General features: G+C 38.9%; 1 protein-coding gene across 1 annotated transcript in view; it reads right to left on the minus strand.

The window, feature by feature from the left end:
* CACNA1D (calcium voltage-gated channel subunit alpha1 D) overlaps nucleotides 1-16,891 on the minus strand; it is a 365,513-nt gene that overhangs the window by 220,173 nt on the left and 128,449 nt on the right. Inside the window, exons 4-7 of the mRNA XM_075938914.1 lie at nucleotides 11,043-11,182; nucleotides 6,653-6,795; nucleotides 4,530-4,682; nucleotides 3,066-3,262 (exon numbers count right to left, since the gene is read on the minus strand). Of these exons, the coding sequence (XP_075795029.1) occupies nucleotides 3,066-3,262; nucleotides 4,530-4,682; nucleotides 6,653-6,795; nucleotides 11,043-11,182 (633 nt within the window). The remainder of the gene's footprint in view (nucleotides 1-3,065; nucleotides 3,263-4,529; nucleotides 4,683-6,652; nucleotides 6,796-11,042; nucleotides 11,183-16,891) is intronic.

Raw genomic sequence — 16,891 nt, forward strand, 5'->3', positions numbered from 1 at the left:
CGGATCCGACGTAAGTTGGGGACTGCCTGTATTAGATAATAGCAGATAAACCTGCCACAGCTTCATCAACAGTTAAAACCAAATTGAGAAAAGTGACATTCTTCCATCTGGTCAAAGGATGCTAGGTTAGCAATCAAAAGTGTATTGTATCGACTGAGAGAGAGGGCCAAGAACCAGTGTTATTTAAATTAAAATATATAAATAAATTGTTTATTAATTACTTATTTAATTAATATATTTTCAACAAATTAATTATATATTTAAATTACATATATAAAATAGTGTCTTCAAATCAAATTCAGAGCAAAATATTTGGAATATTTTACAAGGTGGGTATGAGTCTTTGAGTTTCTGCTCAATAACCTCAAGGTCTTTTGCAATGAAATGAAAAGTGATACCTTTGTAACTGTAAATATCTTTCATGTGGAAAAACTGTATAGTTATATAAGGAGTCAGTTATCAGCTTGGCTTGTTACTGACTTTCTTGGTCTCAAATAGCCTCAGTTTGATGAGTTTACGGGCATATTGCAAGGTTCATCTGTTTTGTTTTTTGTTTTTTTAATGTTTGGGGAGTCTGGAGTTTTATGATGGAGGTCTTACTTTTATAACAGAGGGCTTATTTTTATTTTTTCATCTGATGAACCAACTGGGTGATTAATTATTAAAGGAAGAAAAGTTTTCAGCTTAATTAATTGATTTTATTAAGGAGGGAGGGATAGCTCCCTTTTTTATTTTATTAAGGGATAGCTCCCTTATTTATTTTATTAAGGGGAGGGATAGCTCAGTGGTTTGAGCATTGGCCTGCTAAATCTGGGGTTGTGAGTTCAATCCTTGCGGAGGCCATTTGGGGCAAAAATTCATCAGGGATAGTACTTGGTCCTGCTGTGAAGGCAGGGGACTGGACTCAATGATCTTTCAAGGTCCCTTCCCTATCTAGGAGATAGGCAATCTCCATTATTATTATTCTGTATGAATTATGTATTTTAAAATGTGTTATATTTCCTACATATTTTAGGATAAATTATCTTTGTATATATTAAAAGAAATAATAAATAGGTTCATAACAAAAATCTGGGTATGCTTTTGTTTCTAAAAATTAAAAGAGCATGTGTTTTCTATGCACCCTCCTCTGCCTTTCCTTCTCTGTTATGGGGCATGGGAGAGATATTGTTTTCCTCAACACAAATACAAATGGCATAAAACACATGCACAAATTGTGCATTCATAAAGTCTCCAGAGGAAATTAGGAAACAATAAGTAGAGAAAGCAAGCAAAAGAAGCAGTGAGAAATAGAAAGAGATAACAAGTACATGATCTGATTGTTCCATGAAACAAGCACCAAATTATAGAAAGCAAAAAATATACCTTATATGAGTAACACTTAATGTCATAAGTGTCTGATTTGGACCCAAGCCTGCATTTTAAGTAAGCTACTAAGTGCAGAATTGGGCTGTCTTTCAGAGCTCTAACTGTATTTTCTGGTAAGCAAAGTTCAATATTTTGCCAAGTTTGTATCTTGCAATCTTAGAGTTTGTTGATTTGCCATTTTAATTATTTTGTAATTGTGATATCATATTAAGAAATGTTTCTGTAGTTAGGCAACTCAATATCATGCTGGAATAAATGCCAGAGCTACACATCTTGATGTGTTATTTCATTTTTAGCTACACTATGCTTCATCTTCATTTGCAACAAATAACCCTGGGCTACATAAGTACCCATTCACTGGATAATAAAATACCCTTACTGCATTAATTATTTCAAAGCCGATTTTGATATTTGCAATTAATCCTACTTGGTCACACTCATGACACAGCAATCCAACTCATGGGCTACTGTGAGTAAAAGACCCACAGACTCACTTACAGGTTGCAATTCCAGCAACAAAAAAGTTCACTTTTGGTAACATACCTCCCCCCCCCCCATTTTAACATCATATTGTTCAGGATATTTAATTCACCATTTTTCTCTTGTTTCATCAGTTCATTAAAATCTAAGGGTTTTTTTTCTTATATTTACTAACATCCTGATTTTGTGAACACTTTATTACTGAGCACAGTGATTACTATGAATAGTCCCATTGACTTTAAGGAGGAAGTTTGGTCTTGAGGTTAATGCACTAGACTACAATTCTGCGACAGGCTTCCTGTGTGACCTTAGGGAGATTACTTAGGGTCAGTTTTTTAGAGGTACTGGGGGGCCTAAATACACAGATAACTGCTTAATTCCCATTGACTGTAATGGGATTTAGACTCTTTGGCAAATCCCATTAGGTGTATATCTGCATATTTAGATGCCTAACTACCTTTAAAAATCTGTGGCTTAATTGCTCTGTAAAATGTGGGTGAAAATATCTCCTTCTGATTGTTCATTTACATCATAAAATCTTTGCTTCTCATTATGCCCCATTGCAGTGCTGGATACAATGGTATGCCAATCTCAACTGGGTCTTTAGGTCTACTATAATGCCAAAAAATAAGTACTGTGCTTGGAAATACATAAATGTTTTCAGGGTTGGTTCCTATTCAGTTGTGATAGCTTCTGGCATATATTTTTGCTGTTTCTATGGTGACATACTTGGGCCTAAACCTTTATTGAAGCATGGTAGTCAATGTTTGGCATGTCTGAAAAAATGGTATGTAGTCCCCAAGGCAAATGAAGACAGCTGAGAGCTTGCGTGGATCTAATTTACTATAATACTATGAAGATGCAGAAAGAGAGCTTTTAAACAAAATCAGAAAAGACCTACTTCAAAACTATAGGCTTGCATAAAGGATGCTAGTATAAGGGACATAAATATAAGATTAAATGTATCCTAATGGAATAGACTTACAAAAATCAGCAATAAAGAAATCTGCTTCTGAAAGGGCTTTTTAGCCTGAGGAATCCAGTGAGATGCTGTGACTGAAAGAAGAGTGCAGCTGTGCTCCTTTACAGCAGAACTATCTTGCCAAGATTTCTTGCTCACAGTGTTGTTAAACACAGTTAGTTTCTCATCTGCATATTGAAGCTTATTTAATAGTAAGCAAAGTTCAGAGATTTCTATTTCTTGCTAAGTTACTTACCCAGTATAACACATCAGTCCATCCTTCCATGGTTATACACTGGAACACAGTTAACATTGCAAAGGCAAAATTGTCAAAGTTGGTTATGCCTCCATTTGGTCCAACCCAGCCGCCCTTACATTCGGTGCCATTCATGGCACACTGACGTCCATTCCCTGAGAACGCACAAGGTGCTGGATCATCTTCAGCTAATATATCTGAAATTGACCAAAAAATATTTCAGAATTCTGCAGTATCAATTTTTTGTGTGTGACTAACTTGCTTGTGAGGAGAAACGCCAAGACGCAAGCATCACTTGCAGAGATTATTCATTCAAGTATCAATCCTGCAAAGTGCTGGGGATCTAAGGTTTGATGCAGGGTGCTCATCATCTCTCAGGATCACATCCTACATTTATAAATGTTGTCATACTCAAAAATGAACAGAGAAAACACTTCATATGAAATAACAATGACATGAAAGAGAGAAGGTGGGTAGGTAATATATTTTAATTTCTGTTGATGAAGTAGATAAGCTTTATATACACAGAGCTCTTCTTCAAATCTGAAAACAGTCATTGGACTGTCACAGCAAATCAGAAGGTAGGACAAATTGTTAATCACAAGGGGTTAACACTCTGTTCCACCTTGTATTTAGCTGTGACACCAAATACTTTTTCCAGACCTGAAGAACAGTTCTGTGCAGGTCAAAAGCTTGACTTTTTCACCAGCAGAAGCTGGTCCAGAGATATTATCTGACCCACTTTATCTCTCTCATGTCTTGGAGCCAGCCTGACTACAACAGTGCAAATGAAAGGAAGCATGTTGACAATTTTGGGTAATATCTGAAAAAATCTTTCTGTTACTGAAGTTGATCAAACATTTGCTTACTTCTCATTACTCTTTCTTTCTTCCTTCCATCCCATATTAACAACTTCCTTCCTCTTCACAGATAAGTAGTCCCGGACTAGATCATGCATTTAGTTTGTTCGATTCCAGACTCACTAGTGGAAACGTACTCTACTTACAAAACTTCATTTCTCTACTGATAATCTTTCATTCCTCTGAAGACCTCCCATATAAAATGTTTTCACAGTATCATTTAAATCCCCATCTGAATGTAGGAAGATTGGATTAGTCTATTACTCATCTCAGAACTTGCTTGTTCCTATAATCATGCGGCCCAAAGTGCTGAAGTAGAGAGACAGCCAGCTTTCTGCCTCAGGAGGGTATGTACGCTCTATGATATGACTAGCTCTGCACTAGCTTGGGATTCAAAGTCCAATTACTGTGTTTCCTGCTGCTGCTGCATTATTGAGCTGACCCACTGGCTAAATTTTTTGACATGCTTTTTCCCAAAATCATGCATCCCTATGGAAACTCAGATTTACAGTAGTTTTAACATTTAGGGCCTCTGCTGAAGTCCTATTGATTTTAAAGGGAATGAGATTGGTCCCTTGTATAAATTAATGGCTTCATTACTTACCTGTATCAACAAGAAAACATGATTTGTGCATTTTTCCAATAAAAAGTTCCAATCCTATAATAGCATAGATTATGATTACAAACAATACCAAAAGGGCAATATGGAGCAAGGGAACCATGGCTTTTATAATGGAGTTCAGGACAACTTGTAAACCTAAAAAAAAAAAAGCATACACAAAGGTATTGAGCCAGACGTTCTATGGAATTAACTTTTCCTGATTATGAAATCTGCTGGAATTAGAACATAATTAGAAACATATATAAATATAGCATGCCATCAATTTTAAAAGTGTGGTAAATCTATGGTTCCCCCGAACAAGATTCACCACAATCTTCCTCCACCAGCACAATCAGAATTTTAAAGCTGCTCAAAAGTGAATATTGAAGCATAGAGCCACTTTGAAAGATTTTAAAGCGTTGTAGTCTGTTCCAAAATTCTAACTGAACACGGTCTGCATTCAGCGATGTTAATGTAATACAAAGCAATGCTTGAAAAGCAGCAACAAGAATCCAAACCCCTTAGATGGAATGAATTCAAGGTGGGGGCTGGGATTTTACATCAACTGGAGAATCTTGAAGAATCCTGTGCTCAGGCGGTCATCTTGCAATGAGCTTAGGGCAGGCAGATGCAGGGGAAATCCAGCTGCACTGAGCTCATTGAAGGTCTCCAGAAGGCCTACAATGCTATTAGAGAGCACTGCAGCTATACAGTAAAGATCTTGAAAACTGATACACCGAAAACAACTTTAAAATATTTGGACACATTAATTTACCTTCTACATAGTTTTTATAGTTTTTCTTTTCCCGGAGGCTACGTCTACACTGGCCCCTTTTCCGGAAGGGGCATGTAAATTTCACTAGTCGTCGTAGGGAAATCCGCGGGGGATTTAAATATCCCCCGCGGCATTTAAATAAAAATGTCCGCCGCTTTTTTCCGGCTTTTAAAAAAGCCGGAAAAGAGCGTCTAGACTGGCCCCGATCCTCCGGAAAAAGTGCCCTTTTCCGGAGGCTCTTTGAAGTAGGAATAAGAGCCTCCGGAAAAGGGCACTTTTTCCGGAGGATCGGGGCCAGTCTAGACGCTCTTTTCCGGCTTTTTTAAAAGCCGGAAAAAAGCGGCGGACATTTTTATTTAAATGCCGCGGGGGATATTTAAATCCCCCGCGGATTTCCCTACGACGACTAGTGAAATTTACATGCCCCTTCCGGAAAAGGGGCCAGTGTAGACGTAGCCTAAATGTATATGTGTCAAATTCTGCTCTCACTGATAACACTTCAAGCCACAAGTGACTAGGAGTGGCCAGATATCAAAGAAGACAGAATCAGTCTCCTTTGTATATTTAAACAAAGGTTTTCTCCCTCACAGCTCAACCTTCCTCTCCCCATCTGCTTGATTCTCCACTGAAGTTATTTTAACGAAGCTGTACCATCACAATTATTTCCATGGCAACAGATTATGATGTAATAAACACCGCATTTTTACTTTGCTGCTGGATCAAATGTGAGAAACAAAACACCAGTCAACTCAAAACACCAGTAATTAGTAATGAATTAAAAGGAAATAGAAAGAATAATTAGAAATTTCAAATATCTTCTTTTAAAATAAAGTCTCTATTTTTCAAGTTTTCTAGTTTTGAAAATTGCTCTTTTATTCCCTGAGGCATGAATGCAGTTAAGATCAACAGGAATTATTTGTGTGCAGGGAGGGCAGAAAACATGTTTTTTGCTGTGGTGTACACTTACCTGCATACAGTCAATTTTAGGACTACCTACATAGTAAATTTCCCAGGATTTTGATACCCAAAAAAAGTATCTGGAGCATCTTCTTTTGCTATGTAATTTACTTCATATAAAATTCCTAAAAGTTAAATGTACTCTTCTGTCTGCCTCCTGAACTGTGTAAGATGATCATACACTGAATGAGTTCACAATCCCTTATGCTGCTTCAAACAGGATATCATACATCTTGAAACACATTTTATCTACATAACCAGATAACTAAAGTCAGCTTCATCCTGTCACTTTTATTCTACTCTCTGGAGAAAGAAGGTTAAATAATCTGGAAAGATAATACAATATAATGGTTCTTTTATTCACACCAACACAATTAAATATAAAATAACTTACTGGGTACTCCTGATACAAGTCGGAGCGGTCGCAACACACGGAAGGCTCTTAGGGCTTTGACATCAAAGCCACCTGGTTTGCCACCTGAGTGGCTACCTCCTTCTGATTCTTTGGTTAATTGTTCCAAAATTACACTAAACAATCTACCAAATAAAAAGAAAAGCAAGGTCATCATCACCAACCATTTACCAAGTAATCAAAAGTGTTAGGAATTGCTTGAACTGTGGATAGTTCTGAAAAAGCTGTTCAGATGTCAGAAGGAGACATGTATTTATGTATTAAAATATGTCAGAAGAGTTATGAAGTAAAAGAGCTTCTACTCCTCTAAGAGAAAGATGATCGCATAATAGCCACTACATTAACATTCGATTAGCTTACACTTTGCCAGTTTTACACAGATGAAGCTACTTCATCGTTGCTTTTTGTTAAACCATTATGGAATATGAGGTTTGCAAAAATCAATCTCTCTTTTAGAACATTAAACAGATAATGACAAGAAACTACCAGTTTTAAATTGTGTAAATGATATGAACTCCCAATGACACTACAGTTCAACGTACTAAACATAGCAAAAAACAAACAAAAACAACAAAAACCCGGCCTTCCTTACAGTCAGACATTTCATAACGCATTTCTTAGATGACAGAAGTCAATGACAAAAGTACTCTTAGAATGGAAGTTCAGTTACAATGACAGTTAAAACTGAAGCAACCAGTTAAGGTCACAGGTGGTCTTAAAGTGTATTTAATTTTGCAGCTATACTTCTATTTGGGCTGTGAAAACTTCCATGTTTTGCTAGATTTCAGGTCTGAGTCATGTAAGCCACAGTGAGCAATATACAGATTTCCACACAGATCTATCACCCAATGCCTGATCTACTCAGCCTTGTTCCACTGAAAGGTGTGTGACCTCAGCAAAAATTTGGATGAACTTGTCCTGTATTTTAGGTTTCTAAAATAGACATGAAAGCAGGCAAATTTCCTCTGTTTCTGAGTTTTGTCTGGAAGGTTTTTCACAGCTCTAGTTATAAAGCATCCAGAATTGCAGTGCTGCTGAAAAACATGTTGGCTACGTCTAGACTGGCATGATTTTCCGGAAATGCTTTTAACGGAAAAGTTTTCCGTTAAAAGCATTTTCGGCAAAGAGCGTTTAGATTGGCACAGACGCTTTTACAGAAAAGCACTTTTTGCGGAAAGCGTCTGTGCCAATCTAGACGTGCTTTTCCGCAAAAAAGCCCCAATTGCCATTTTCGCGATCGGGGCTTTTTTGCGAAAAACAAATCTCAGCTGTCTACACTGGCCCTTTTGCGCAAAAGTTTTGCGCAAAAGGGACTTTTGCCCGAATGGGAGCAGCATAGTATTTCCGCAAAAAGTACTGATTTCTTACAGTAGGAAGTCAGTGCTTTTGCGGAAATTCAAGCAGCCAGTGTAGACAGCTGGCAAGTTTTTCCGGAAAAGCGACTGATTTTCCGGAAAAACTGGCCAGTCTAGACACAGCCGTTATGTTTAGTAGCTTGCCAGAATGGAATACTGGAAGCTTCTTCCCAGAGCCCATGAACACCCAACTTGGATCACTCACTCCCCTTTCCTAGGAGTTCTCAGATCTTGGGGTCCTGATCTGACCAACTGAATTTATGCAAATCCAGAGATCAACATATTTTAAGAGATGGCAGAATGCAGACATTTAACAGTTTATCCCCCAGTTATATACGGGCCTAACTGTAAGCATGCAGGTAATCACATTGACTTCAATTAAAATATTCAGGTTCCTAAAGTTAGGAAGATGCTTAAGTACATTGCTGAATCAGGCCTGAGTGGGGGAGAGGCTGTCAGGCACTTAGTGGATAAGTAATTCCTTCAAACCAGAGGTCCATGGGTACAGAGAACTGCTATGCAAACTTCCATCTTTGGGATCTGACTCTGGAGCCTTTTCTCAGGCAAAGCTCCCACTGACATCAGTGGAAATTTAGCCTGAAAAGAAAATGGAGGACTAGGCACTAAACAAGTGGGTGGAATATTCCCTAAGCAATACACTGATTGATTTCAATGAGAGTTTTGACTGAGTTGGGACAGAGAAAAAAGTGCAGGGCTGACTTTCAGCTGTGCCAGCATATATCAGTCCTCATCAAGCTGCAAAGCCATCAAGCACTTGGTTTTCTTGAAAACATAAGATTTACTATCCAACACAGTGCATTAAGGCCATTTAATAGTCTTTCAATTAAATGCCCAAATTATTTATTCTAGAAAACTGCTTTCTGTATATGCATCATAGTTTCTTGTCTTACAGATGTGCACCTTGGAACACCTGTAATGATTTCGCCTTTGAAACCATTACATTTTGTGCTGACAATGCACAATAAAAGCATTTAATTTAATGCGTGTAATGCTGGACACCAATGGCAGTCCTTTGAAGCTATTAAAATGTCTAATGAAGTTCCATAATGAATTAATTCAAAAAGAATCATATCCAAAGTTGATTTTCCTTCTACATAGGGTCAAATACAAAAATCAGTTTTTCAGTGGGCTTCTCTCTTAAGGGTGTACGTAAATCAAATAACTGGCCCTTATGTTCTGTAACTGATTATCTTAAAACGTGGGTGCTTGGGTAAGAGCACTGACCTGTGTTTTCTTAGGGTTCCTTGTACTCTGTCATGATGGGTTGGATCTTTGACTACATGGTTTGCACCTCATACAATAAGCCTTCTTATTCTGGTTTGGTGACTTGGGTCACAAAATGAATATTTGATGGGAGACAATCCAATTCTTATTTACCTGGATTCAGGCTTAACATTTGATGTAATTAAAATTATCCAGTTGTAGTAACTAGGTGATAATTTTCTTGTCATAATATGATGTTTTTGAGACAGAGCCAAATATAGAGGTAACGTACAAGATGGTATAACACAGTCTCCCCATACGCTATTTTATACCTCAGTGATGTGACGTTGGAACAGCAGGACTGACAGCCACCACTGGATCCGGGTCAAGGTGTGGGGAGGGCAGTTCCATGCCTCAGAAGAAGCGGGCCGTGGACAAAAGGGGCGGGGCTAAGGACAGTCAGCCCTCCTAATTTAAAGGGCCTGAAGCTCCAGCCACTGCTGTTGCAGTACCAACGGCTGGGGCTAGGAGACCAGGCCCCTTTGAATTTCCAGGCCCCAAGGTAATTGCCAGCTTATCTCTCCCTCTGTCGGGGCAGGTCTCCTTCTCTTGCTCGGTCTCTCAAATTCCTGGCTCATTTCAGTTAAAAAGGCAAATTCTGAGTATCATTTAAACTGTTTTTAAAACTGTATTATGATTATGGGATGTTATATGCCAAGTCTGTCTGTGCAAGTCAGCAGCAGTATTTCGAGTTATATTAAATGGCGCAGCATTTCACTGGGACCTTTTTATTTTCATTTCTTTACTTAACAGGATCTTCACTATTGAAAAAATTCCTTATTTCAGTCTCATCAGACAATATCTGCATTTTTAGGGGAAAAAGAACATATGCAGTAAGATTAACTCTTTGATGCTCAGATGTAGAGTCTTCTCATGTAGCATGTAACACAAAGTGAATCAACGACAAGTCAGAATATAAAACCTGCTGGTACAACAAGGGACAGATGTTACAGAGCCTTTGCACCATTACATAGTGACAATTAGGTAGCAATAAGGAATTTCCCCACACTTGTGGGCTGGGCAGAAGGGTTGTTCCTACATAATGGAGAGTGCTGGACGTGCTTCCTAACTACTCTCCTGGGGGGTCATGGAACCTCCACATGGGACAGGGAGGGCAGGATGTATACAGAGTCATGGATCCAACCTATCCTCTGCACCAAGCTGTATGGTAAGGAGGGTACCAGTGTGTGACACCCCATGAAAGAGGACAGAAGTGTTCCATCTCTCTTTCATGCCAGGGAGACTCAGCAGGTACAGGAAGAGCTTTTCTGGTGCTGCATGTGAGGCAGGCAGTGTAACTCTACACATCTGAGCCCTGAAGAATTATGGACCCAACCCAACAAACCTTTATTCATCTGAACAGTCCCATTGGGTGCAATGGGACAACTCATATGTACACGAGTTTGCAGGAAAGAACTCCAATATTGGATCTTGTTATGCCATCAGATTCTAAGCAGAACTCATTTAATTCATTATGGTCTTCTGCTTTGAGGCTGATTGTACAATATGATCCCAAGGTTCTCCATTCTGAACTGGAAACCTTTTAGGATTTGATCCTGCATCCTCACTCATGTAAACTGAACAATACAGTATATATGAGTAAAAGTGAGAAGCCATAAACTCTTAGTCCCATCAGACTAAGGCATACAGCTACCTTGTCATAAAAATGATACCCCATTTCCAGAACAATGTTTTTAAAGCCTTTTTTAAAAAGTGAAGTGTGAGTGACTTACCCTACTACTACTATTACAAAATCCAGTAAATTCCATCCATTTCTAACGTATGCATTGGGGTGTAATAATAATCCATATGCTATAATCTTCAAAAACGTTTCAACTGTAAAAATAATCAGGAAGGCATATTCTACTTTTTCCTGTAAAAGAGAAGAAGAAGCGAGTGTTAGGATAAAAGATGCAGTAATTTAAAATGTTCTTTCTTTAACTAAAGTATAATATGGATAATTGAATAATTGCATCATACCGATTAGTATTAGGAAGACACACTGGCTCAAGCTGGTCCTCCTCTTTGAATCTAAACAGCCCTTTCACGGCATTTGACGTAACATTTAGAATAGTCGATACAATGGGCTATAATTAGATGGGAATTTTCTTGTTTTGACATTGTTTTGGAGACAAAAGATCCAAATGTATGTCCCAATTCTGCAAACACTTGTGCACATCCTTAACATTACATGTGTCAGTTGTCCCATTAATGGGAATGCTTGCAGGCACACAGTTAAGCACATGCCTATATATTTGCAGGACTGGGTCCTTAGAGTTCTATTAAAGAGGTATAACAATTTTCCTTTACATTCACCTCTTAAACTTAATTAGTAGGCACAAATCCTAGCTGTCCCTACTCTACTGATCTGCAAAGGAGTCTGACCCTACCACCTCCCAGCCAGGGTGTGGAATGCAGCAAGCTGCACCTTCCCCTTGCTCACTGACAAAGGGGAACAGCCGGCAATGTTCATATATGAATCAGGGAGAAAAGCTTCAGCCCTCCCCTTCCCTAAAGGGCACCTGGGAGGTGGGAGGCTCAGGGCTGGGCCAATCCTGGACAGGAGAGGGGGCAACCCCAGCCAGCCCCTTTCACCTGCCTGGTAATTCTACCTCATTTCTGTATGGTTTTCTGAGAAAGCACATTCCATTTTCCTGGCACAACCAAACCCTGACCTTGCTTTAAGTTATGAAAAGGGGAAGCTGTACACTTAATTAAGTGGTCCTGGCTCTTATGTTTAGGAGGCATTCTTGAACAAACAGACAGAGACAGACAAACTCTCTCAAATATATAGTATATATTTGTTCAGATCCCTCAATGCTGAGGTAGGGATAGAATCTGTGGAAGAGCAATGGGGATGAAATAGGGCTACAGGAGAAAGGTGAAAGACCTAGGGTATGTCTAGACTGCAAAGTTTTTCTGGGATACTGGAGGTATCCCAGAAAAGCTCTGCCATGTCTAAGGAATGCGGAAAAGCAGATGTGTTTTTTCGGCATCGCTGTAAACATAGTTCTACGAGGAAGAAGGGATGTAAGAAAGAAAGAAGCTTTTTTCCCAACATTTGGCCCAGTGTAGAGGGACCAATTGTCAGAAAAGCCTCTTCTGGAAGAAAAGCGGTTCGCAATTTGCATTTTTTTCCGATAGAACTTTGTAGTCTAGACACAGCCTGATGCACTGGGATTGGAGAAGCAGATCTTTGCATAGAGGGAACTCTGGGGAAATGTGGAGACATAGTCTTACATATTATCAATGTTCCTGAGAAATACATTATAAAAATGCTACAAATTTAGGCAAAGACTAATGTTTACATACTCACTCAGCAAGACCAGCTAGCTATTAAGCATAGCTGTGGCTGGGAGACAGAAAGGTAAATAATGTAAAGCAACATAAAAAAAATATATTGTTGGCATTTGTTATAGGTGAATACATACTAGTAGCCTGAGTAGTAAGTAGAAAGATGGAATAATAAAAGATTGGGGCTGTGTCTAGACTGCATCCCTTTTCCGTAAAAGGGATGCAAATTAGACACATCGCAATTGCAAATGAAGCGGGGATTTAAATCCCCCCCGCTTCATTTGCATAAACATGTCTGCTGCTTTTTTCTGGCTCGGAGCTTTGCCGGAAAAAAGCGCCAGTCTGGACGGGGATCTTTCAGAAAATAAAGCCTTTTCCGAAAGATCCCTTATTCCTTATTTTAAGAGGAATAAGGGATCTTTCGGAAAAGGCTTTATTTTCCAAAAGATCCCCGTCCAGACTGGCGCTTTTTTCCGGCAATGCTCCAAGCCGGAAAAAAGCGGCAGCCATGTTTATGCAAATGAAGCGGGGGGGGATTTAAATCCCCGCTTCATTTGCAATTGCGATGTGTCTAATTTGCATCCCTTTAACGGAAAAGGGATGCAGTCTAGACACAGCCGGGGAGTGTTGTCTAACAGAATATGAACAACTTCTTTCTGTGGTGCTGCTTTAGACAATGCATCAGTTGATATGATTAGCAGCTAGCAGTGACTGTCAGGAAATCTTGGGTCTTTCAGTTGGGTGTGCCTTATGATCTAAAAGACTTCTTCCATCTTTAAATTTTATTAAGATACAAGGCTACTCCTATTACCAGTCAGCTCAACATGGGAGCAGAATAAAATGGAAAAGGTGTTTTAAGTATATTCAAAATAAAAACATTACATAATTTTATTTTTGTCTTCTTCACTTATTTAAATGATTTTTATGTCAATTTGGCTTCCATGGAACCAGGGTTGTTTGCTTTCTGCTAAGCAGTATTGCAAACATTCCATACACGCAATGGCTACTATAAGTAAAGTCCCCTTAAAACAGCCCAAAGGTAACAATTATTGTCATGAAAATATAAATTCTTTTTAATAGATCAGGAGGAAAAAATATATTCAGGTGATGTGTCAGGACACAGGAGAAGGTTAGCCAGAGTGTGCTATGCTCCAGCTATTCACATATGGTCCCTAAGGGTATGTCTACACTACCCTCCTAGTTTGAACTAGGAGGGTAATGTAGGCATACCGCACTTGCAAATGAAGCCCGGGATTTGAATTTCCCGGGCTTCATTTGCATAAGCGGGGAGCGGCCATTTTTAAAACCCCGCTGGTTCGAACCCCGTGCAGCGCGGCTACACGGGGCATGAACTAGGTAGTTCGAACTAGGCTTCCTAGTTCGAACTACCGTTACTCCTCATTTCACGAGGAGTAACGGTAGTTCGAACTAGGAAGCCTAGTTCGAACTACCTAGTTCGTGCCCCGTGTAGCCGCGCTGCACGGGGTTCGAACCAGCAGGGTTTTAAAAATGGCGGCTCCCCGCTTATGCAAATGAAGCCCGGGAAATTCAAATCCCGGGCTTCATTTGCAAGTGCGGTATGCCTACATTACCCTCCTAGTTCGAATTAGGAGGGTAGTGTAGACATACCCTTAGATACCAATGTTAGTTGGTTCAAGGCTCTAAATACATGTTAGAGCCATGGCAAGCTCTCTTACTCTGCTGAACTCAACACAAGCTGGGCATAGCAGAGAACCTCACCCACTGTATATATTTTATTTACCTCTTACGCCCACCTTTTGTTATCACACTGTCATCTAATAATGTTTGAGCAGAACATTTGAATGCATGCTTTCACAAGCTGACATTTCTCTGCTGGGTTCACAGATTTCAAAAGAAAACATGGACTTTAAAATCTTCAATAAAATGTGGCAGTAATAGTAGTAGTAGAAGTAGCAGCAGCAGTGGTAGTAGTAGTAGTAAACCAAGAAATGGACTGCAAACACTTACCCACATGAACAGAACTCATAATCTCATTGTAAACTCACAAATAAATAATAAAATCGATAGTACCTAATTATATATGTATTTATGCGCCAGAATTATTTTAATCATCGGTTATATAAAGACTATAAATATTTTGGTTTATCCATTTTACATTTTCACATGAATTTTGGAATACAAAGTATGCACTTTTCTCTATTTGTGCACTAGTTTTTCAGAGTATTTACACTGACTAAAAATGCTAAATTCATTTATGATACTCTATGACATTTTTCATAGTGTTATATTTTCAGAGAGTTTAAGGCTAGAAGATACCATTATACATCATCTAATCTGATATAATCCTGTATGTTGCAGGCCATCAATTTTCACCCAGTTACCTCTATATTGAGGCCATTTATTTAGTTAGACTAAAACATTTCCATTCTCGGAAGACAAACCTCTTATGTGTTACATGCAGAGGACTGGAAAGACTGATGTGCCACCTGGGCCTTTTCAATGGCAAAGAACTGATTAGGTGAGCTATGCCGAGCTGATCCTAGCAAGTGATCCATTCTCCATGAATAAGAGGAAAGTGGGGGGAAAAAACACATGTACACTGTCAACTTGACGTGGGAAATAATTCCTTTCTGATCCCAAATCTGGCACTCCATTTCAATATTAGCAAGTGAGCAAGACACTCCACTCATGTGTAAGATAGGATTCTCTGCACCACCTCAGAGCACTAGTTAACCCCAGCCACTGTCCCATCTCCATGTGTGGCCAAAGTCTGATGCTTCCAACTCAGAATACATCTGGCTAATTATGCATCAAGGAAAAAATCCTTCCTGACCCCTGCAGACAAGTTGCTGAATCATGAGAATTTCCTGCTCTCCTCATTGTCCATGAAGAAAGGTGTGATGCAGAAAGGTCACCTCAAGTCACAATAATAGGCCAATATCAAAGGAATGTTAAATGTACTAATTCACTCAAGCATTAATTTAGTTCAAAGGAAATGTGAATGATATTGTCTTCCCTTATTTGATTGCTCTCAATTTACATTACATATATCCCTTTACTTATTTAATCCTAGATCAAAAGTATAGGAAGCAACCAATGTGGGGCCATGAGGCCCATATAAAAAGAGTTGCTATACAGAGCAAGGTCAGTCACTGCAAGGAGCTCAAGGAGTAAGAACTGTGTCTCTAGTAGGCATTCCTTGCAAAGAAATTGCATCTTAATTCAAAACTGAATTTATCTAACTTCAGTTTCCAGCCATTGGCTCTTGTTACTCCTTTAACAGCAAGACTAAAAAGCCCCCACTATAAAGATGTCTTTGCTTATACACAGTTATCAAGTCACCATTTACCCTTCTTTTTGATAGGCAAAATAAGTTTCACATTGTAAGTTTCACATTGTAAGGCTTTTTTTCTTCCAGCCCTTGGATCAGGTTTTTATGTACATCCTTTGAACTCTCACTAGTATTTCTGAAACCTTGAAGCATGGACACCAAAATTGGACACCGAAATCTGGTAGTGGTCTTACCAATGCTGTGTCCAGAGCCAGATCTCACTTCCCTACGTCTGCTTGCCATTCCCCTTTGTATAAATCCAAGAATTCCACTCGTCCTTTCTGCCCAGCACAACATTAAGAGCTCATGGTAAGGGTATTAGTAAGGGTATTATCTAGTATGACCCCTAAATTCTTCTCTGAGTCACTGACTTCCAAGTCAGAGTTTCCCATCCTATAGAAATAGAAGTCAGATGTGTTACCTTGCATTTGTCTATTTTAAAATGTGTTGTGTTGGATTGTGACCATTACATGGGTGATTCAGATCACTCTGTAACAGCTACCCCTCCTCTTTATTTCCCACCCTACCAATCTTTGTGTCCTCTGCAAACTTTATCAACAAAGAATTTTTATATAATTATCTGAATCATTGATAAAAATATAAAAGATTACTGGACTGATCTCAGGGGGACCCTGCTGGAAACCACCTGCTTAGTGATGTCTGCCCATTAAACAACTGTATTTTGAGACCTGTCAATCAGTCATTTACTAATCCAGCTCATTGATGCGCTGCTAGTTCCATATCCAGTTTTATAATCAAAATGTCACGTGACACTAAATGAAATGCTTTGGAGAAAGCAATGTATGCTATAAACACAGCTAGATTTATCAGCCAGATTTGTAATCCTGCTAAAGAAAGATAACAGGTTTGTTTGGTAAGACCTACATCCCATGAAACCATGATGACTGGCATTATTTGTATTTTTAGGCTCTAATTCTTTATTGATAGAGTCCTAATTTAACAATGCCATTATTT

The sequence above is a fragment of the Pelodiscus sinensis genome, chromosome 11 (assembly GCF_049634645.1).
Source record: "Pelodiscus sinensis isolate JC-2024 chromosome 11, ASM4963464v1, whole genome shotgun sequence".
Lineage (NCBI taxonomy): Eukaryota > Metazoa > Chordata > Testudines > Trionychidae > Pelodiscus > Pelodiscus sinensis.